General features: G+C 30.9%; 1 protein-coding gene across 1 annotated transcript in view; it reads right to left on the bottom strand.

Moving 5' to 3' along the window:
* Nucleotides 1–25,059, bottom strand: part of LOC143062194 (uncharacterized) — a 63,708-nt gene extending 38,649 nt beyond the window's left edge. The window contains exons 1-7 of the mRNA XM_076233977.1: nt 24,926–25,059; nt 23,025–23,072; nt 20,186–20,241; nt 16,750–16,821; nt 15,635–15,719; nt 3,792–3,883; nt 2,103–2,174 (exon numbers count right to left, since the gene is read on the bottom strand). Of these exons, the coding sequence (XP_076090092.1) occupies nt 2,103–2,174; nt 3,792–3,883; nt 15,635–15,719; nt 16,750–16,821; nt 20,186–20,241; nt 23,025–23,072; nt 24,926–24,965 (465 nt within the window). The 5' untranslated portion in view covers nt 24,966–25,059. The remainder of the gene's footprint in view (nt 1–2,102; nt 2,175–3,791; nt 3,884–15,634; nt 15,720–16,749; nt 16,822–20,185; nt 20,242–23,024; nt 23,073–24,925) is intronic.
* Between the last annotated feature and the right edge of the window lie 272 nt (nt 25,060–25,331).

The following is a 25,331-nucleotide window of genomic DNA, read 5'->3' as shown; positions in this document are numbered from 1 at the left end:
TTTGTTGTTGTTGCATTTCATTGTTTTGTTGTTCCGTTGTTGTCAGCTTATATTTGATGTGTTCTCTCGGTTTTAGTTTGTAACCCTCATGTTACGGTTGCCTTTATTCATTATAACTGAGACAAAAAGACATGAATTAACTTATATACAAATCTTTTTTTAATAAATAGTTATAAAAATATTTCATTTTGTGTCCATACATAAACACATCAGTTAGTTAAAGCGACAGTTATTCTAATTTTTAAACCTATTATAAATAAGAAATGAAAAATCAAGAAGGACTTATATGAACCAAATAAGATGTACATTGTAAGAAGATTGGATTCGTCGACTTTGGAAGTATTTGTCTGATACGCATGCATCAGCTTCCAAGCAAATTCACATTTCAAATAAGTAAACATAAAAATCATTTTAAGATGGTGTTGAAATATTTCAAATAAAATCGAATGCAAAAAAGTATATATATGTGCGTATATTGAATATCTAAAGCCTCGGTCACACCTTACCGGATAGCTCGAACGGACGCCTAAAGCCTCGGTCACACATTAATGGATAGCTCGAACGGATGCCTAACGGATAACTTTTTTTCAATCTGTTCATGTCCGTTAGACGTCCGTTCTTATCCGTTCGACGTCTGTCCATATCCGTTGCATGTCCGTTTAGCGTACGTTTTATCAGTCGACGTCCGTTCTGTCCGCTGGAAAATTTTGAGCATGTTCAAAACTTTGAACGGACGTCCAACGGATGAAACGTCCGTTGAACGTCCGGTAGACGTTCGTTTTGTACAGTACTCGTCTGTGTCGTTTCCGTTTTGTATCCGTTATGTGTCCGTTATACATCCGTTGGAGGTTTGGCAGATGAATTCACCAACGGACGTATAATGGATAAAACGGATGTTGAACGAACGTGAAACGGACTTCTACCGGACGTATAATGGATAAAACGGATCATGAACGGACCATTGAAACGGATAAATGCCAATTGAAAATTTCGCGTTAGAAATGCCAATTAGATTTCGTAAGGTTCATGAATTCTTATTAATTCGAAAAAAACAAAGACACTAAGAAACCTCTGCAATTTTATAAGATGTATTAATAGCAAGTTCACTCCTTCTTAACAACCATAATTTATTGACCATATATACTTATAGACAGTATTTTTTTTATACAATTTTAACTTTCATATTTGACTGTTTAAGTATATATATTTTTGTATATGTTATCTCATCCGAAATTTTGAATTTTATGCATTTTTAATGCATTTTTTTGGGGGGTTTATTTATTTTTTAAATTCTCTGTAACCTTTGTACTTGCATGGTTTTGTGAGAATAAACTATCTATCATTATTATTCATAATTGATTATAGAGAAAGGGAACGTTTTCGCAATTTTATAGCTCTTATTCAGGCAAGACACTGCCCTTTGGCGGCATTTTGAAGAACAAACCAAAACCAGTAATACAGAAACATTTTGAATATTTTTGCGATTTACATGTATTATTATTGTCGCCTTTAATTTTTCCGTATATCTTGTTCATCCTTTTTATCCGGTAAGCTTCCGTTATGTGTCCGCTTTATGCGGTACTCGTCCGTTGGATGTACGTTCAACATCCGTTCAGTCCGTTACGTTTCAGTTTCTCATACGTTACATATCCGTTGTGTGTCCGTTCTGCATTCGTTACGCGTCCGTTTTATTTGGTCAGTACATCAACGGACTCCCAACGAATAACAATTTTGTCAACGAATAACTTTTATTTTTATCCGTTAGGCGTCCGTTCGTGCGATCTGGTAAGGTGTGACCGAGGCTTTAGACATAGATGTAAGTTCATGTCTTTAATCATGCTCTGGTAGTGTGTGCATCATTAGAAGTTCATTTTAAACAAAACAAAATGTTGTTTTGTTTTATATTTTTGCTACATAAAACATTAAGCCCTTATTCAACCTCTCGTGTATTTAAATGAACCCAATAATAACAAAAGCTATTTTTCAAAATGAAAGATAATTTTCAACAAACGATGTTTTTTCCGTAATTTACAATCTCATTCTTTGACTCGTGGTCATTTTCACTGGTCGAATTTAACAAGAAAATGTTCTCTGCAACTTACGTAATGTGGTTCAGCATGTTTTGAAATGCAATGTCCGATAAGATGTCCATTTGTGTTGCGTAATCTGCAAACCTATTAAAAAAGTAAATATGATTGAGTAATTGATTTGTGTTTCATGTTACTTAAACTCATCATATATAGATAACCAGGGTTTGAAATTTGTATTTAAACTATAATTGTGCTTTTTCGTTTCGGATCAAAAATAGGTATGCAATTTACTTTGACATATTCATATATGCATCTTTGGTATGGTTGTTGTAACGTTAACCGAGAACTTAGTATAAGTATGAATCGCGGAACATCGTTCATCGCATTATCATCCCATAAAAAGAAGCATTCAATCATGAAATGAATAAATATATGTAATTCATTTGAAATATTCAAGAAAAAAAATCAGACTTTGAACAAGGCATTATTTTATGTTGGGATTGACACACTACGCTTAAATGGTGTTTAATAGAATATTTACGCTGGAGGTCAAAAGTTTGAGAACATTGAAGTGTACAGACTTTGGTGGAGTTAAATGCTAAAGTTAATATTATTTTATTATGCTGAACAGACCAAAATGTTCCAAGTCCCTTTAGTAGTCCTGATGCAGGTGAGTTCGGATATGCAATTTGGATGCATAAAGGTTTTTTATTTAGTGTTTGTATACTTTGTACAGATTTTTTTGTTTATTTGTACTTCATTGGTCATTATAAAGGCAACACACACACAGTAGTATACCTCTGTTCAAACAAAATTATGACTTTTTAAAATACTGATTGTAGTGTCAAAACCAAAGTACCTTTTCTGTTGGCATCTTTTTCAGATGTAACTTCATGTAAGTAGAAATTTTAAGATCAATTATGTTGTATGTATGTGATATACTAGTATTATGAAAAATAAAAAGAGAAATCACAAAATTACTGAACTCCGAAGAAATTCAAAACGGAAAGTCCCTAATTAAATGACAAAATTAATAAGCCCAAATACTTTAAACGAATTGACAACAACTATCATATTCCTGACTTGGTTCGGGCATTTTATTATGCAAAAATAGGGTATTAAACTTACTACACACTGTTGACTGCTTTATCTCAATTACAGTTACAATAACATTATATAGATATAAAAAGATGAGGTATGAGTTCAAATGATACGACTCTCTCGTACACGTCAGAATTTGTCAGAGTAAACAATTATCGGTCAAAGTACGGTCTTCAACACGGAGCCTTGGATCACACCGAACAGCAAGCTATAAATGGCCCCAAAAAAGACATGTGTAAATTCATTCAAAAAGGAAAACCAATGGTCTTATCTATATCAAAAAAAGAGAACCACATCAACAAAAAACAACTACTGAACATCAAATTTCTGACTTAAGAAAGATTTAAACGTTTTAATATGCACCAACCTTTGCCCTGTTCTGAAACAACAATGTAACATTACAACATACAAATGACACACTATAAAAAATCTACTTTTTCAAAAGACATATTATGTCTGCTTAGGTTGCACACAAAACGTTTGTCAAAATAACTAAACTATAAACAACTGTACTACAAGTAGGAGGCTAAGTAAGCTATACAACTAGGTATAATTCATTAATTTCATGAAATGAAAAGTTGTTTCATATCTTTACTGCAGTATTTACAAACTTATCATGCTATGTATACATATTGAAATAATTGGAGTATGTTAAATTACGTGATCGTAAAAACACTGCGAAGTCAAACAAAAAAAGATATGGTCTGCATGGTTGTCATGTCCTCCTCCTCCTCCTGCCTTAACCAGTAGAGCTGTAAGATTGAAATTGAAAGTTACATTTTGTTCATGATTCTATTACTATTATTTAAATAATAGTAATATTCGTGTACATCAATAAATCTTTGCAAGATTTGAGATAGGGAATAAAACAGATACAGGTATTTCAACCTAATATCTTGACTTTCTTCTAGAAATGGTCAATGAAGGTCTGTTTAACACTTAACTTTACGACAAAAGAGATTAATTTCAGCTTCCCAATTGTGGACTTTCTATTTCTATGTAGCAACGATATATCAGAATTGTATGTCATATTATTACCTCAATAGTGGTTTGCTGGTAACAATGAAGTTTTTAAACCTAGAGTTCAAATGGTGAAGTTGATATAATTCCTTCGTATATTTTACGGACGCCATCAAGTTTATCCATTTTGGAATGTGCGTTTCACAGATGATCGTGGATGCGTTCCAAATTTCGTTACTACAATCCCGTTCTATTTTGTCCGAATGTGATCTACCGATTAAGACTTATTACAGGTTTTGTTCCTACATGAGCAACATTACGGATGTCACACGTGGAGCAGGATCTGCATACCTTTACTGAGCCCATTAGATAATTTGAATTTTGTGTGGTTAGTTTTACCCATTCTTTCGTTTTCTACTGTATGTTTTGTGTATTTTTCTTTGTCTTTAGTATTTTTCTTTTTTACGCGTACGATCAGACAATATGGATATATTCTCGTTTAAAATATTAATCATGTAGACCGTATACGTATTTTTTAAAGCAATTCTAATTTCCTATTCAGGAAAACCCAGCTCGTTGTCTGAACCAAAGTGAATTTATGATGTTGACGTTTGCGTCTGTAAGTGAACTCACCGTCGTCTTGAAAATTACTGTTTTTGAGTTCGTTTTCCGGTATTTAAATTTTATTTTTTGTCCTCAAATTAATTCTTATTTTCACTTAATTAATTCATTTTGTTCTCCTATTCATACTAAAAATTCATATAAAAACAGGAGTGTGATAGAAACATAGATATATCACATTTTAACTACTGTCGTTGTCAAATCCCTGTGAAAAGTGTCATGCACACATTAAATTATCAAAATGATTTGAAATATTATTTTTCATTTACTAAAAACATATTAAAAAATTAACATAAAGGGGTAAAAGTATGCAATGCATTAAGTGCCTGTGAATTAAACAGTTGACTTCTTTTTTACAGTTCATGTATTATAAAGTCGAAGATTATGTATTGTGCTTCTTTTAACACAATCGATAAGTGTGTAAACATGCTTTAATAATACAGTGAGTAAAATTAGATAATTTCATCTATCATGAAAATTGATTTCACTTGATTAAATAAGTCACATTTAGAAACTACTAAATAATGACACAACGAAGGGTCATGTCTAATGCAATTGTCATCGTATTAAATACATTGACAATATGAGAATTTAAGCAAAGAATCATAAGGCCTGGAACATACAAGTTGTAATGAGATACAAATTGTAATGAGATATAGATTTTATTTACATTTTATACAGATTTTTTCTTGTTTTGCTTACACACATTTGATGGATACAAACATGAGCAAACGAACTAGACTGCAGAACTCTAGTGTAAACTGTAATGTTAATAAAACACATATTTAAACAATTGATCCTACCAAACGAAAACTGCATTATTCCCAAGAAAAGCCACATTATAATAAAGTCTCAATATACGTGTAATATTATTAGATAAAGTATTACATATGAGTGTTGTACACATTGTCTTTACTTTATCTGTTACAAGGCTATAGTCACATAGTCTTATTTTTTGATTAGAACAATTGATCGAAACAATCGATTACACTAGAAATGTTGAAATTTGTAATAAAGGTGTTTCAAAAACAACGACTCTTTTTTGGGGAAAAAAATAAATGGTTTAATTGTCATCTAACAACTATTTTGGAAGCGTTTGTTTTAAATCATGTAAGAACCCAAGGAATGACAACTGTAAGTACCAGTGCTGTAAAAAGTAAAACAACACTTAATAAATTAATTCTCAAGAATTAGGAAAACTCAAGGCGGATAACCATGGTATGTGTTACAAGAAACTGTCAAAGTGTCATTTATTCAATACCAAATGTACCGTAACTTATGAACGGTAAATAAATGCAACAATAGTAAATAGTTATCAAAGGTACCAGGATTATAATTTAGTACGCCAGACGCGCGTTTCGTCTACATAAGACTCATCGGTGACGCTCATATCAAAATATTTATAAAGCCAAACAATTACAAAGTTGAAGAGCATTGAGGATCCAAAATTCCAAAAAGTTGTGCCAAATACGGCTAAGGAAATCTATGCCTGGAATAAGAAAATCCTTAATTTTTCGAAAAATTTAAACTTTTGTTAACATGAAATTTAAAAAAAAAATGACCACATTATTGATATTCATGTCAACACCGAAGTGTTGACTACTGGGCTGGTGATACCCTCGGGGACGAAACGTCCACCAGCAGTGGCATCGACCCAGTGGTGTAAATAGTTATCAAAGGTACCAGGATTATAATTTAGTACGCCAGACGCGCGTTTCGTCTACATAAGACTCATCGGTGACGCTCATATCAAAATATTTATAAAGCCAAACAATTACAAAGTTGAAGAGCATTGAGGATCCAAAATTCCAAAAAGTTGTGCCAAATACGTAAATAGTAAGCCGGTGTTCAAATAACACAAATCGCTGGAAAGAAAACACATTTGTGTTACAAACAAAATCCAAGGTACATATATCCATATATATAAGAGGATAACATAAGGACAAAAAAAGGAACACCGAAGTGCAAAACAAAACCCAAATGCAAACACACATATAAACGTACTATTGGGTAACAACTGCTTATTTCCTGAATTGGTACAGGACAATTAAAGAAAAAATGTGGGTCGAACCTGGTGTAATGGCATGCGTAACCTTCCGTTTTATGACAATGTTAAAAATATAACCCTAAACATTACGTAAAAGATATACAGCACAAACACATGCAAGAACATTGATAAAAGAGACATGTACACACATAAAATGTAAAATTCGACAAGATAAACCACAGAACAACAACAAACCTATTCCATCAACGACAGGATATCAAACAGTGATGCGCATAGGTAACTAACATGCAATCTCGACTTTATACAATTGTTTTAACAATACTCGTCCTAACAATTTTCATGACAGTACAATTGAGAATGGAAATTAGGAATATGTCAAAGAGAAAACATCTCATCCAAAGAGCAGACAGGCGCTGAAGGCCACCAATGGATCTGCAACGCAGCGAGAAAATCATGCACCTTGCATCTAAGTAAAATTGTGTTATAATGGTAGGGAAAGCTTAAAACAATTTTAGATTTATTTGGACTACAGGAGAAGACGTAACAGATTATTGAACCGCAACCATAACTCATACATCAAAAATGAATCCATGAAAGTTGGATGTTCAGAACACCAAAACACGCCGCACTACAATGCTAGTTCACAAACAGTATAACAGTCATATTCGGAAATATGACAATGATGGTATTGAAAGGCAATTTTATAATAATTTGGACAACAAACGATACGACATAACACATTATTCAACAGAAACCATAACAAAAGTATCAAAAATAAATACATGAATGTTGGATGTACAAATACCGAAACACGTCGTATAGCAATGTAAATTCACTCTCGGTATGACAGTCATATTCGGGACATCCAAGACAGACACCATAGATGTAAGACCACAATCTAAGATGTGGTACAAATGTCATTTGTTTCTTTAGACATATACACATCGTTTATATTAATCAATTCGTAATGGTGTTTATATAATTTACGGTACTGAAGATTTATTTATTTTCGTGAATACCCATTTTCGTGGATCAAAACAAAACGAAAAAATGTCGTGGTTCTGCCAAAGTCGGCATACAAGTCTATGGAAAAATAGTAACTTGTTCAACATTTAAATTGGTGGTTTACCTGCACCCACGAAATCCACGAAAATTGGTATCCGACGAAAATTAATGAATCCACAGTATTTAATTTTAATCTTTCCTCCTCATAACTTTGTTTGAGCAAAGTGACAAGCATTAATATTTAACTTAACTTCCATTTTGTCACCTGTAACAGGGTATTAAATATTTGAAAGCTTTAGTAGAACGGTCAATGAGTTAAAGCACAGTCACGACTGCAAACATCATTTTTTAATCTTTCAAGAACCGTAGCTGCTTAACGATGAATTTGAAAATTTTCAATATCAATCCAGACTTTCATTTAATTTATCATTGGTAACAAATTATAAAATTTAAAAACTCCTAAATCCAGAACGGTGAAAGTGATAATCGTCAATATCGAACTTGAATTTTGTAATCAGTAACACTTTATTAAAATTTAAAAGATTTTGGTTAAAAGATTCAAGAGTTAAAGTACCGACACAAATAACATATCTTTTATCAATCTTTCAAGAAACAAAACTTCTCAACGTTGACCTCCTTTTTGTAATCAGTAACAACATATTAAAATTTCAAATGATTTTGTTGAACATGTTGAACGGTTCTAGGGTTAACGCACGGACACTAAGGATGCCCGCCCCCGTAATTCTCAAAATCAATAACCGATGTTCCCCCGTAACTCGATATATAATGGTTTACTTTTATAATTTTTGACTTGGAAGGAGAGTTGTCTCATTGACACTCTTACCTAGTCTTCTTACATTTATCTATAAGTTATTATAATAAAGCATCTGTTAAGGTATATACATATACTATCCTTTTTTCACTTGTTGTTCCCTCTCTCCACTAACACCCCCTGTAATGATGGTATTTAAGCCTGTAGGGAAGTCTGGAATAATCGCAACACATTGCACCCCCAAATAAAAAACAATGCGAAAGATATCAAACAGAAAAGTCGAAAAGAAACTGACACCTCCATGGCTATAAATGAAAACTTCTGAATGTCTAGTCCGGCTTCTCACTTTGGTATTGAAATGCAATAACTTCAAATGCATTGGCAAGCATATTTGTCACGGTTGATTGAACAGTATTGGGAACAAAAATGGCCAATATTTTGATATGCAGATAAGATTAGCAAATTATTAATTCTTTTAAGCTCTCTCTTGGTTCTGATGCATACACGTTTATGACATGACATTGGATAATACTGAAAAAGAAACACAATATGCTTACTCAATATACAAACGATGCATATCGAACTCTAATGAAATATCTGACTCTAAGATCAGATATATTGACACTGCTACGGACGTGAAGGATGGAATCATATTTACAGATCTGTACTGTAAGCCCACAGACAAACATCAGTATCATTCTCATCGATTTGTCATCTTAAACACCTTGAGCATAATTACCTATAGCTAAGCTATATGTCTTATAAATTTGACAAGTTAGCACAGCGAATCTGTAACAATTGGCCAAAAAGACTTGCTAGTGAGAGCTAGTTTATCCTCTAAATAAGGCACTTCGTATGTGCGAAATACACAATAATATGCAATATCAATTGCAAGACTAGAAATGCTGTGTCTTCACAATAATCATGCCAGGAACTGAACTAAAATGATAACAACCAACAAACGATACGAAGACATCTTGCGCATTCAGTTGAAAGAACAACACCAAACAAAATTATAAAAATTAAACAAGACGGCGTACTTTTAGACGCTATAGAGGGCAGACCACTTCTTAATCGTATTTTCACAGCCAGAATAAAATCCCGGAATTGTAGACTCAAGTACAACATATCGACAAACTTTGGGAGTCATTTTTTGAAGAACTAAAAGAAGAACATATGGTTGACAAAATTAAATCCGACGTCAAATATCTGTCCATTGCCACATTCAAAACATTCATCATTTATCGTTTGAAGAAAATGAAACATTGCGATAGCTTAAAACTGAGACGAAATTATAATAAAACCAGCAGATAAAAGCAGCTCTGTTGTCGTCATGGACAAATGCAATTATTTTAAAGAGGCAGAACATCAACTTTCTGATTCATGATAAGAAATAACTCTGACTCAACGCTTCAATAGACCACCTTCGAGTGATGTCTCTATCCGGAAAAAGATTGACAAATATGCGATCCTTATAACGTCATTTACCAGATTAAGGGGATCGCATGTATCGTTGCACTATTTAAGGTCATCAAGCGTCTTCGTGATCGTCATTTTGCAGAATTAACTAGGTTGATTTTTTGTCCGTAGAAATTTAATAAAAAAAATTCCCAAATGACAGCAGGGCTAGGTATCAATTATAAGAATTGTATATACCCAACACCTTGTGCAATATTGATGACGACACATTTTAATATTGAAGACAAAAAAATCAAATCCGGGGATATTCGTCCTTCTGCCCAAATTACACAAGTCTTTTTTTTGTTACACCAATGTTGAAACCATTTGAAATAACGATTGTAGTAAATTATTGTAGTAATTTGTTTTGATAATTTGTAGTATTTGTTTTCTCTTAATCACATTTTATTGTAAACTTTAACTGTACCTGATGAAATATAATCTAGAAAAACCTAGCATGTGAACTTGAATTAGTATAATTCGTTTATTTTGATGTTTTACTAAGATATCTTGTGGGGTTATTTTACACATTAAATATTAAAATAATAAGTTTAAAATTACACTTACAAGTAGGAAAACGAGAATATTTAAATTGTATATCGTACACTGCCTTGATATAAATGATCTAAATCGGTGAACGTTGCAACAATGACTGTGCTCATTAGTTAAGCAAAATTTTAGCTAAAGTTTCATTCTGAATTTGTACTCAACAAGGAAACAAAATATTTTCCGGGCTGCAGATAAACATTATAAATGAATGGATCTTTTTTTTTTATCCCGTTCTCGTGAACCATTAGTAGCATACAATGAATTTGGTTAGTACTTGTTAGTTTATTTAACTGTAATAGAAACATTTATAAATTATAGTATATCCAACTAATTAGTTTAAACATATTTATTTATAGTGGATTGGGAAGCAAGTTTTGCAACTTATATTAATCCCTTTCCACTTTGCGGGTGCGAGTGCTGCCTTGTATCCAACTTATACATTATCAATATAGAAATGATCCATTAATCTGAAAAGATTAGAAAAATAAAGAATAAATAAATAAAAATCACAGAAATTTGGAATTTTGTAAAATGGCAAAAATAAAAAAAAATAATAAAAATATTTTACTTACAACATTCATAATACAGCTTGCAGGATTTATTTATTCAAATAATTGCGTACAGACAATAACTTAGAGGAACATAAATGTAGTTTTAAACAAAGACAAGACATCTAGCATACATATAAACCAACATATAACAGTGTCAAATCATAACATAGGTAGTGGTGAGGATAAGGTAAACAAAGTAATTCCGGTACATAAGGTACCGATTTTTGTATAATAAAAATGATCTTCTAAAATTGGAAGCCAGGGGTCCCAGCAGATATTGGCCATATGAAAAGGGTTTCTTTTAAAATATATATTCTTTTCTAGTGCAAGAGATTCTTTGAGGAAGTTTTGAAGTCCTGTAAAATTTACCTTATTTTCACAGAGTTTTGTTCTGTAAGTTTAGAATTTTGTAAGGAGTATTATTAAGTTTTTTATCATATTATTTCCGTTGTTACCTGAATTTCCAAATAAAATAGTATCTTTTTTTTTTAACGTAATAATATCTTTATTGCATATTTGCTGTAACAATTTACTAAGTTTACAGCTTGTAACTTTGTATCCCTCATTTTCGTTTACCTAATAGTTTAGGGAAGCACTATTTGGTAAGATATAACTTATTCATAATATTAGTATCTCTAGTACAATTGATTTCACAATTATATAAAATAAATAATGTGAATACACATACAGATCTTTGTTAAAAAAATTCTTTCCTTTTTTTATACATTAACTTTTCCGGATTTTTTTCCGTTATCGATTTTATCAAATGATATGTTCAGCAAGCATGTGCATTATCGCATTATCGATTGTGTCTAAATATTCTTATATAAACAGGATTTAACTTATTCTACAAAATTTGGTAAGTATACAATTTTTGTTTAAGTTTCTACTGATATATTGTATGTCGTCGTGGATATGTATTACACAAGTTAAATCATTCATTTTAGCGTGCACAATTCATAATTTGTCTACACTAGAATAAATTATTAAACAATCGTAATTTACACATGTTTATCTCTTTTTTTTCCCTTTAATGTTTATGAATAAAACAACAATATGTACCATGTCGTTACTTATGCATTGTTGAACATTTTTACAAACATATCTGTAACACATGCCGACATGCATGATTGAACCTGTGAATAAATATGACCCTATATGGCTTGTAAACAATTAACAATTGTGCTTACAATGTTTTGTCCTTTTTATAAAATAATGTTTCAAACATTTAAAATTGATTTAATTCTGATTTTTTTTATAATCTTCAATAAATCTATTTGTTTTTAGAATTGTCTAACTATTATTTTTGTTATTAAAATTGTTCGTTTCAATAATATCTGAAATTTCTTTTTGGAAAATTTTCAAAATGTTTATCGTTTTTTGTTTTCTTTTCTGAGACATAATATGCTTTATATAATGAAAAGGATATTATTGTCAGTATGAAGTTAGTATCAAAGAATGCTGAGTCTTCAATTTTGTACCCTATTACTAGATTTTCAAGACTTATAATGTTTTTTGTCTATACCTAGGGAGTTCATTTATTTCATTGCTATTTTTAAGAAGTCTGTATTAAATAAGCAGTTGACAAAAAAGTGTTCATGGTTATCTTTTTCTTTACAATGCTTACATAAGTTGTCTTCAGTAATTTTCCACTATTTTGATACTTCATTACATGGCAGAATATAGTGAATAAGTTTCCATCTAAATGTTTTTAATCTGTTATCAGTGAGATATTGAAAAATAAAAACAAAGTTATTTTTGAACTTGTAACTTAATTTTTGTCAAATAATTTTTCCCACAAAAGAAAACCGTTCAGTTTTTCATGATTTTCTTTTAGTTTGAACGTTTAACAAAGTTCTCTAGTGCTCGTTAATGGCGTTATTGTAGTGTGCCTAATTTTTAAGTCTTTAACAACTTTAACTTTAGTTTTGATGGATTCTTCAGTACAAAGAATTAATTTCCAATTCATTGGTATTGCTTTTTTAACATATATATTAGGTTTTTGTTTATATTTAAGCTTAGATAAGATGGTAGTTTCAGAGATCTTACCCTGTTCATCAATGATATCATTTATTGTAATTATATCGCTTTTTATCCAATCGTTTAGACATTTTCTGTTAAACCTAATATTATCATTTCCCCACAAAACTTGTTTTCTAATTTCAAAAAATCTTTTGGGATATTTTGTGTTTCCTCCACAATAAAACAATATCTATATTAAATTGAATTAACATTTGTGTTTGGTTATAAACCCACTCACCAAGTTCAATCCATAAATCTGAAATTGTATGGCATGTCAAAAATATGTGCTCAATATCTTCAATATCTTCATTACAGAAAGTACATTTATCTGATTGTTTTATCTTAATTTCAAATACATATTCATTTGTGCCTTTGATTCTGTATTGGAACCAATGAAGTGAGAACTTTTGGTGGTGTGGAAAACCATATCATGCACTTTTTTCCAGTCAAATCTTTTGTTTAATTTTAGAGACCATTTATCTTCACAACTAGAACATGTACTACTTTTTTTTCTAAAAAAAACATTATACATATCTTTTGACCCTTTATTTGACAAAGAAAAATGTTCTTATATATATAATTTGGTAGAATTGGTCCATGAACTTTATAAAGATTTTCTATAGAGATATTATGTTTAAGAGAATTTTAATATGATTTCATTGCTGATATAACTCCATTATAAACTAGAAAGTTAGATTTGATTTCATCAATATTTTTGCATTGCTCAAAAGACATTAATCTACCCTCATTATATATATAATTATCTACCAGATCATAAATCAACAACATACCGTTATCAGCCCAGTCTAATGAATGGATCTTGTAGATTTTAAGAAACAAATACATTGCAGGAGCCTTGGAGTATGAGGTTTTGAGATTTCTATCAGAACCAATTGGTTTGATTCCTTTTAAATCAAAATCGTACTGATGGAGGATATCTGGTATCCAAAATATTTATACTTACATTAACTATTTACTTTTTTTTTATTACGGTCCAGTAATCAATGGATTGTAATTGTTCGCTTGATTACTTCTTTCGCTACCGTTCATTGCAACGTGTTTTCTACATGTGAATGATATAGAAAAGAAGATGTGGTATGGCTTCCAATGAGACAACTCTCCACAAGAGACCAAAATGACACAAACATTATCATTTATAGGTCACCGTACGGCCTTCAACATAGCCCATACCGAATAGTTAGCTATAAAAGGCCCCGAAATGACAATATAAAACAATTTAAACGAGAAAACTAACTAATTTATTTTCGAAAAATGAACGAAAAACAAATATGTATAACACAAACAATTTCTTATTATGGCATTTTTTTTACAGGAAACAGCATTTTAGGACCGCAACCAAGTAAGCCTCTGTACATTAACAAATTAACGCGATGGTTGTTTTATTATTACAAAACAATATACGTTTAGATGCATTACTTTAGACAAATCTGATTTATAACATTACAAGTCTGGTATTAAGGGAGCGCACTTGTTGCCCGTATAAATACCTACAAACTCTCAATACACTGTATTACTGAAACGTACATATATGGAGTCATGGAGAAAACCAGTTTCAATCATTCCATGGTACCCCCAGTAAGGATATCTTATACTTGCATATTCACCGTTCACATAAGGGAATAAGGCTTACCATGAACTATACCAAATGTTTTGAAATCATATTTGGCAAACGGCCATTTAATTAGATAGGAATGATTTTTGCTTGATAAGTTTGTATGAAAGTGTGTTGTGAAGAGTTTTAAAGTCAGAACTGTTATCAGTCTCAAAAGGGCCATCAAAGCACGTAATTTGTCTAAACATTCACTGAATTATTTACACTCCATGAATAAGTAATTCCACTATTTTCATATCTTTTCCCAAAAGTCAATAATTAGATGTTTGCTATAAGTGAACTAGTAAAAATCCCGTAAAGTTTGGATGTAGAACAATTGTAACGTATAAGAAGCCGATATAAAACGGTTGCAGTTATTTTGTGTAGATGACCTATACAAAGTAGGGACATTAAAATGTTCATACTGTTACACTATGGCCGTAAGGATGAAATCTAAAATAGAAAATAAACTCTCAAGTTAGAGGAGGTCTATTAATTTGAAGTCTGATGTAACTGATGTGTTTTAAAATAAAAAATTCTTCCAGGTTTTTTTTTTTTTTAGGTATCAAAATAAGAAGACATACTTTTACATATTGTTAATTGGATGGACCAATAGACCCTTCCCATACATTGAACAGTAGTGTAACGGCACAACACAAAATAAATAAAAAAAAAAGACAAACGAAAAACAAATAGGAGAAACAGCAAAAACGGCAACACCACAAGTAATGGTTCATGACCCAAAATGATTTTTCTATGAATATTCTTAATCTCCCCAAAAGAGGCGTGGTTTGAGAAACAGCTTTATTTACAAAGTGCAACTTATAGGTATTCTTACGAGCTTCATTAAACACCAAAAAAAAAACCTGCATAATTCGCTAAAACAAAGGAACAGAATCACGTTAAGCATGATTTACAAGAATTACATTTTCTAATTAATAATACCTTGTGTTTGATGATCACAGTTATGAATATTGCAGAAACACTGATAGCCGACGCCTAAAAGTTTTGGACATCCATCATGATCAGCCTGCGTTTAATAAAGATAAAAGTTGTTAGATATTTTAAAACATGTTTGATGAAAATTAAATAACTCAACGCACTTTATTCCACTAGCTCTCTTCTGCAACACACACACTCACATTCTTCCAAGTGCGTTTTTTAAGGTTTTTGTAGCGATACCAGTAGTCGTTATCTAATAGTTCGTTTCTATGTAAGTCGTGTTTTGTAGGTTTTTGTTGTTGCACTTCCTTGTTTTGTTGTCTTCCACTTATATTTTATGTCTTCCCTTCGGTTTTAGTTTGTAACCCGGGTTTGTTTTCTTTCAATCGATTTATGACTTTTAAACAGTGGCCTTTATTCATTGGTACTGAAACAAAAGGACAGGAATTAACTTATATACAAATGGTTTTTTTTACTAATTAGTTACAAGAATATAATTTTTTCCCCATGCATCAACAAATCAGTTGGGTTAAAAGCGACAGACGCTTACCAATGTTACAATTTAGCATAAGGATTATAAATAGGAAATGAAAAATCAAAGTAACAAACAACAACAGTGGGAATCGCATGAACTCAAAATGGAGCCAGAAGACCGCACTCGTAGGATAGATAAGTGTTTCCTGATATGTATACATCACTCGCTATTCAAATTATACTTCACATAAGTAAACCCGAAGACTATCCTAAGATGGTGTTGAAGAGGGGAAAAAGATATCGGACGGACATTAGATTGAAATATGTCATTTAAAGCATATGCTTGTTGTGCATATATTGATGACTTTACAATTACTCGTCATAGTTTTTCAAAATGATCTTCTGTTGTTTATATAAAAAGAAGATTTTTCCATAGAAGTTCTACACAAAACATACGTGATTTATGACCTAATGTTATCTCTTACCATGCACTTCTCAAAGACCCCTATTATATTGCAAGCTTTATATATATGAAAATTAACATTGAACCCAAAATGTTTTTTTCAATCATTTACATTCCCTCTCTTTCTCTCTTTCTCATTTGTAAGATTTGAATTTACAACAAACTATTCTATGAAACTTACGCGAGATGGAATACTATGTCTTAATACGCATTGACTGTTAAGTTGCCCGTTTGTGTTGTACAATCTGCAAACCTATTTATAATAAATAAAGTATATGAACGCATTTCACAGTCCAAACTACTTTGATATATTGGAATATGCATCCTTTTGTGATTTTATAGGGTTGTTAAAAAGTTGATCGAACACTACTTTTAAGTATGAATCGCGGAAGCGCTTCTTACACAATATGCATCTGTCAGCGCATATATTCAGCCCTATAAAAAATAAAAATAAGTATTCGATTCTGAAATAGTTAAATAAAATTCATCCATTATACTCCAAATTCAAACTATTAAAATATTCAAGAAAATAATTAGACTTTCCCACAATGCATTATTATATGTTTGAATTGACCCACTACGCTCACATGATGTTTATGCTGGAGATCAAAAGTCTGAGAACATTAACGTGAAAAGACTTATAGGAAACAACATCGCATATCAACTTATTTCTGAGACACGCAACATTGTATTAGATATAAATAACAAACTATCAAATAAACATAATAAAGATATATTTTGTACAATAGATAGTTTGGTTTTTCAAATAATTTTGCCGATAAGACCACCACTGAAATGACATTTATTGTCAAAATACCAATCTGCATTTTTTGTGTTGAGCTTTTTTTTAATAGAAACTAATTCTAATGTGTGCTGTACTTAATTGTCTTGTATACTGATTTTCGATTTTCTGTCTCTATGATATAGAAAAACTACGTGTGTGTTAGAATGGTTTACTTGATAGCAGAGTTGGAATAATTGTAATTGTAATCATTAATAACCTGTAATTGATTACAATTTTCCAAGTAATCAGTGTAATCATTAATCAGCTAAAACAATTTATTACATGTAATTTTATTTAATCAATTACTTTTCAAAATCCCTTGTAATCCTTATTACTTTATGATTACATTCAGATTACAATGAACAAAAATCATTTCAATTGTGTGAATGTTTTTAAGTTGTACAGATACTATATCATGCATGTATGATATTGTACATATGTAGCTGGTATGTCAATTAACTGCTAGTAGTCTGTTGTTATTTGTATATTATTGTCATTTTATTTACTTTCTTTTGTTTCATCTTCTGACATCGGACTCAGACTTCTCTTAATTAAACTGAATTTTAATGTGCGTATTGTTATGCGTTTACTTTTCTACATTAGCTAGAGCCTCTGAACTTTGTTAGTCTTGTATGATTTTTAATTTAAGTTTCTTGTGTATAATTCGGAGTTTGGTATGACGTCCATTATTACTGTACTAGTATACATATTTTTTTAACTTTTAGGAATTTTTTATCCTCAATGCTCTTCAACTTTGTATTTATTTGGCTTTTTAACTATTTTGATCTGAGCGTTACTGATGAGTCTTATGTAGACGAAACGCGCGTCTGGCGTATAAAATTATAATCCTGGTACTTTTGATAACTATTTTAAGGGGCCAGCTAAAGGACGCCTATTGGTGCGGGAGTTTCTCGCTACATTGAAGACTCATTGGTGGCCTTCGGCTGTTGTCTGCTCTATAGTCGGGATGTTGTCGCTTTGACATATTCCCCATTTCTTTTCTCAATTTTTTATCTGACATATAAAGAGAAGTTCAAACTTTTTGACACATCTCAAGATAAGAATTATATGTTTGATTTATTTGAGGTTAATGTGGTCAATTAAGACTTTGAGTTTAAAATTTATATATAATTTATCAACAGAAATATGACTATTATTTATAACAAATTTTTAGCATTGAAAAAACAAGTTGAACGTCCATGTTAGCCTGGGTAATAAGTTTTACATATAACATATGTTTTACATATTATTTACAATTAAAAAATGTTAATTTTATAATGACTACTTTATTCATATATACAATACTTTTCATTCCCCCTTAATTATAATCCTTTTGTTAATATTGTGATAATTGCCACAGTTAAATTGACAGGTAGGACACTAATTTAAGTATGTTTTTATTTCAATTACCTATTCTGTACTTAAGGCTATATGATAAATTTAAAGATAAAAGAAAACTCACCTAAATAGCACAAATAAAAATTTGTGACAAGTATATATATTGTTTGAAATAAACAAAAATATTGATACATAAAAATAAATGTAAAATGCAATGACTATTAAACAATACTATTAAATTTTAGATATGTTTTTTAAAAATTTTGACTGATATCTGAAATACATATAAAATCGGTAAGATGTCATAAAAATAATAATCAAGTCTTTGTACAAACCTTTATTCAATCGAATTCAAAATATTTCAAAGATTTGTAATTATATGATGGAAAAGTGTTTAGTGCCATTAACCAGTGACAACATTTTTATGTTCATACATGTATGGTGTGAACCTTTGTTGTATATTAAATGGATGAATTTTGATGTTAAAATTAAATAAAGTATCAAAAAGTAAAATAGCAAAATACCCTACTCCATTGAAAAATCAATATGGAAAGTCAAAAGCTCAAACATATCAAATGAATAAATAACTACTGTCATATTCCTGACTAACAACAGGCATTTCTTATGTAGAAAATTTTGTTGAATAATATCCTTTCTCAAATCATGCTACAGTTATAATCTTTATATATTAACATGATGCAAATGGGTTATTTTGAAATTAATTGTTATCTTATTTAGATATTTAAAACATCAATATTGAGTATAAAGCAATCGAAAACAGTGAAATAACTATGCACTTTTTTTTTTATCATTTTGGCAAAGTGATTGTACATAAAAGCTCCAAGTGATTGTACAGTAAGGGAGAAAACAATTTTACAGTCAATGAAGTTTCCCAACATCAAGAAAATTGATTCCATTATCTACTGAGACGATCGTTATCAAGAGTGGTTAGACTATTATATAACATAAGGGGGTTTACTGTAAAAATTGTTATAGTGACGATTATCTTTTTTGCCTTTTATTTTGGCAATTTTATTCGCTGTTGATAGAGAATTTTGAGCTATTATCTCGGAGCTTAACCATTGGGAAAACGTCTGGCTGCATATGTCGTTTTCAGTATTTGATTGGTCTATATATATATATATATATATATATATATATATATATATATATATATATATATATATATATATATATATATATATATATATATATATATATATATATATATATATATATATATATATATATGTAGAATGTAGTCGTTATTAAATATTGAAGCATAAACTTAATATAGTAACGTATGCGTTAACCAACAATCACTTTCAGCAAGTTGTTGATTTTTCGAATGTCGGAATCCCGCTTTACAGTCTTCCGAATGACCAAACTATTAAAAAAACCCGTACAGTTCCGTTCCCATACTGTGATACATGTTATGGTCTCATTCTTAGCAAAACGATTTCGGTAATTCCATCTTATTCTAACCAATACATACCTCATTGCTGTATGTACATCTTTTATCACCACATTGGAATAGTGAACGTTTGCCAACTGCAAAAATGTGAAAGATTTATATCAACCAGCTAGGGATATCTATTACTTTAAGAATTCAAAGCAAACTTATATTAAGACATTGTCCGGAATCATCCGTTATGTTTTGATGGTGAAAAACATTTACAAATAAGACCATTACACTTAGATTTGTAAAATTTAAGATTTTTTTTATGAAAAATATTTTCTTTTAATTTTATAGAATGCAACTCATAGACATATAAAAAAAATTAATAAGATGTGGTTTGATTGCCAATTAGACATTTTTTATTAGCGAAACGATTACGCCGAAGTAAACAGCTATAGGTCACCGTACGGCCTTCAACAATGAGCAAACCCTATACTGATAGTAAGTAATAGAAGCTTAATGTCCCTAAATGAGAAAGGTAAAACTATTCAAGCAAGGTTTATTTCCAACACAATAATAGAAAGACAAATATGATATACAACAACAAATGTAGTTCAGGCTGACGAGCATAATTGTACAGATCATGGCGGGGATTTATGTAGACAACTCTCTTATAAGCAAATAGCAATTATATATATACCTTAGTCAGCTATATAAGACCCCGAATTAACAAATTTAAACAAACCAAAAAAGAAAACTAACAACTAAACGACTGTACAAAAAAGAGAAATAAAAACAAATATTTGTCTTGAGCCAGGCGTATGTGATCCTTCTAAACAATCAAACACGTACGTGCATGTACATGTTCCTTTTTAATTTATGTTTCATGCTTCAGAAGCGATGATGGTATAGTGAAATATTATAAAAGGTAATAGGCGGATATTCAAAATTATGCACATGTAGTGAAATATTAGTATTATGGTTCTGGTCAATGCGAATATATATATGAGGATTTAAATTTGAATTTCAAATATTTTTTTGTCCTTCAATGTCTTTCGGTTTTTCGTGTTGGCTTTTTCAGTTTTACTTTAACGTATACTCTTTGAATATCTTCTTTTATATATGTAACACTATCAAACGTGTCCTCCCCCCCCCCCCCCAACTTGTCTGATTTTCCCAAACGTGTCTATTTTCACCAAACGTGTCCGTAATTAAGAGATAACTGTATTGTATTTGAAGCTTTAAGAACGTCCGACTGTCGCAAATTTAGTTTACCTTTCGACGCGTATAATGGAAAAAAATGCTAAATTAATTTTAATATCATAAATTTTCATAACAATTAACTATACATTTGAAATCAAATGTATCAACAAACATGTATAACACATGCCATTACTTTTAGAAGGGAGAAAAAACCGTAGTAAACAACATGTTGTTGTAAGAATAGACTCTGCATAATAGCCAACCACAGAGGTGTCAGTAAAACGTTCGAAAATATGAGTTCAACTTGACTATAAAGAACCCTTGTTTATACAATTGTATTGTAAGCAACACCTTTTTACGATAGACATGTTTCGTGTCAGGAAACGCAACTGTGGACAGTCGTCTCATTGTCAATCATACACGTCATCATTTATATAAGATTATCGTTTCAATCTGTAAATAAGCATTTCAAATGCCGCCTCTGAAATTATGGCAGATGATATTTAATTAAAATTTCACAATTTGAAAAATAAGACATTCTTTTCTATGATATCAGAATGGAAAAATTTGTGTGTGTGTTGCATTTTAGTGTTTATATTGTGTCATTGTTCTACTTTTATATTTGATGTGTTTCCCTCAGTTTTAGTTTGTAACCCTGATTTGTTTTCTTCTGAATATATTTATGAATTTCGAACATCGGTATACTACTGTTGCCTTTATTGATGTTGAAAAGGACATTACTGACATCTCATATACTAACGATCGGCACATTTTGGCATATAATATATAATTAAGGTCAATTTATTTTACTCAATTAAATTTAAAAATCAAACAAAAATTTCAAACAAACAAACAACCCCAAAATAACAGTGGTATGCGTTAATGATATATTTAACATCATCAATCCCTGAAACAATCAAATAATTATATTGGTAAGTTAATCATTATAATATCAAAGAAAGTTTCTAACTTGTACATATTTCACAAAAAGAACGACATCTTTTGTGTGCAATGGAATGTAAGGTTTCCGTTGCAGCAGTACACAGATTATACATCATCTCGTACATAACACAAGAAAAATTGGCATCTTCGTCGTCAGCACAAGACGGGGTAGTAGCTACAAATAATCAGAATTAGGTACATGGTGAAAAAACTTGTCATAGATGCAGAGCTTGACATTTTGTACGACAGACCAGTGCAAACATGTCAACATATATGTTTCTGAGTGTTACATATATAGAAAAGAAGATGTGGTATGATTGCCAATGAAACATATTTCCACAAGAAACCAAATACACAAAAATGAGTAGATGTGGGTCACCGTACGTCCTTAAACAATGAGCAAAGCCAATTCGAATAGTCAGCTATAAAAGCCCCAAATAATAAATGTAAAGTTATTCAAACGAGAAAACCAATGGCCTAATTATTGTACAAAGTAACTAACGGAAAACCAATATGTAGCACATTTACAAACGACAACCACTGACATACAAGCTCCTGACTTCGGACAGACACATACTTACAGAATTTATCAGACCCCTTATCAGCCCATGTTCAAAATCATCCCTCGAGACTGTCGACTCCTGAGCTGATATCACTACATAAGACTGATAAGGGATCTGATAGGAAAATGCCATGTTATAATCTATATATATCTTCATGCCTTATATATCATGTACTATGTTACGACGCTAGAATAAAACTGACGAGGAAAGGTAAAAAACATACTAACCTGAAGAATCCAGTACAGATGAAGTCGATAAACCGATACTCAGCCATACTACAAAAAGTATAACAAAAATATATATAACAGTTCTGCCTATATATATAAAACAAGAAGAATGTGGTATGATTGCCAATGACACAATTCTCCACAAGCGATCAAATGACACATAATTTAACAACTTTATATCACCATATGAACGTCAACAATAAACAAAGCCTATACTGCATAGTCTCCTATAAAAGACAACAATTTATATATGATTGGGGACACTACATTATAAAAAACAACAAGTAATACATGATTTGGAACAAGACATTCTAAAAGCCAATAAGTAATGTATGCTTGAGGACAAGACATTCTAAAAGAAATTATTATAAGTTATACATGATTTTGGACAAGACATTCTTTCGATGAAATACTATCCCAAACAACAGACAAAATCTTTAGGTAAAAACTTAATGTAATTCTATGAACGTACATTTGTATTTATGAATAGTTGTTTTAAGGTTTTCGAACGGTAGATTTTAACTTCACTTCGTTTTTAGAATACTTCTCTATTAATGAAGTACATTCATGCTGGGAAATACAGGACCTTGAATATCAAATAAACTGGATACTTATTATGCAGGTGATACTGTAATGTTGCTACATTTACATAGTAATGGAAACAATTGACGATTGAGAATTGAAATCATCTCCTTTGTTGTAAAGCCTTGTTTCCAGCCGACTCTTATTGTAAACGTCTAACGATAGCAGCATCGACATACTTAATCAAAGTATAATAAGTTATCAAAGGTACCATATTAATATTTAATACAGCAGACACACGTTTCGTCTACATAAGACTCGTCAGTGACGATCAGTTCAAAATAGTAAGAAAGCAAAAGAAGTACAAAGTTTTTGTACGAGGTACGAGGTCGAGGAATCTGTATCTGTTGTTTCTTCAATATCTAGTTCAGGGGACATATTATTGAAAAAAAATCAACAAAAAACAGTTCTGATAGTTAATGGAAAGAACATCATCAATATATATGAATGTAAAACTAAATAATTGGCTTCTTTGGTATTCTTGCTTTTGACAAGTGTCTGAAGGAACTCCGATTCATATGAAAATAAGGAGATGTCGACAAGGCATAGTTCATTTCCATATGTTGTCAATAAGAAACACCAGCATACTGATTACTCGTTCCTCTGTGTAGCATGTTTAACCTTTTTATTCACTATTTACACAATCTGACGTATGGAATCCCAAATTAATAAATTTATAGCGAATGCTATCATTTGTATGTTTAAAATTATTTCCATTTACCTGTGTACATTATTCTTTTTGGCGGCATTTTGTTTACATATTGATTGTGTATTTACCTGTGTCATATATTAAACTTATTCGTTCAGTGTATATTCACTTGATTGTTTTCGTATGTCTTTTGTTGAGTTTCAATTGATATTTAATCATGTGATCTGCTATGTTGTGATGTTACACTATTATTTCAGATAAGGGTGAAGGTTGGTACCTAGTACAAAGTTTAAACCCAAGACATTTGTTTGTACCTATCCTAAATTAGGTACCTGATGTTCAGAAGTTGTCGTTTGTTGATGTGGTTCATAAATGTTTCTCGTTTTTTTTATATGGATTTGAATGTTGGTTTTCCCGTTTGAATGGTTTTACATAAGTGATTGTTTTGGGGCCTTTTACAGTTTGCAGTTCGGTGTGAAGCAATGCTTTGTGTTAAAAACCGTACTTTGACCTATAATGGTTTACTTATACAAGTGACTTAGATTGAGAGTTTTCTCATTTGCACTTATGCCACATCTTCTTATATCTATCACTTTGACTTAAATTTATATAATTCGTTTATTCAAAGCGTTTATTTCACAAATTAAAAAAGGTTTAAAAACACACTTACCTACAAGGACAACAACGTGAATATCTAAATCCATTATCATACACTTTCTTGATATGAATGATCTTATTTTGTGAAGGTTGCAACACTGACTTTGTCTATCGGGTTAACATGGCTTTCTCTAGAGTGCCATTATGTACTTAATTGTACTAAATCAAATGCTATACTTAAGACACATTAAAATGGGAAACTAGTTTGTTATAAGTAATGACTGGACACCGGTAAGGGTAATTTCAGAAATAGTTATCTCTCACTCAAAGTTTCTACACTTGAATGTGTTAAAATATTGCAAAAATAGTAAAATCACAAAAATACTGAACTCCAAGGAAAATTTAAAACGGAAAGTCCCAATCAAATGGCAAAATAAAATGATAAAACACATCAAACGAATGGACAACAACTGTTATAT

Source organism: Mytilus galloprovincialis, chromosome 2 (genome assembly GCF_965363235.1).
Source record: "Mytilus galloprovincialis chromosome 2, xbMytGall1.hap1.1, whole genome shotgun sequence".
Classification (NCBI taxonomy): domain Eukaryota; kingdom Metazoa; phylum Mollusca; class Bivalvia; order Mytilida; family Mytilidae; genus Mytilus; species Mytilus galloprovincialis.
The sequence above is the reverse complement of the archived record's forward strand: the minus strand, read 5'-3'. Positions and strand labels throughout refer to the sequence as shown.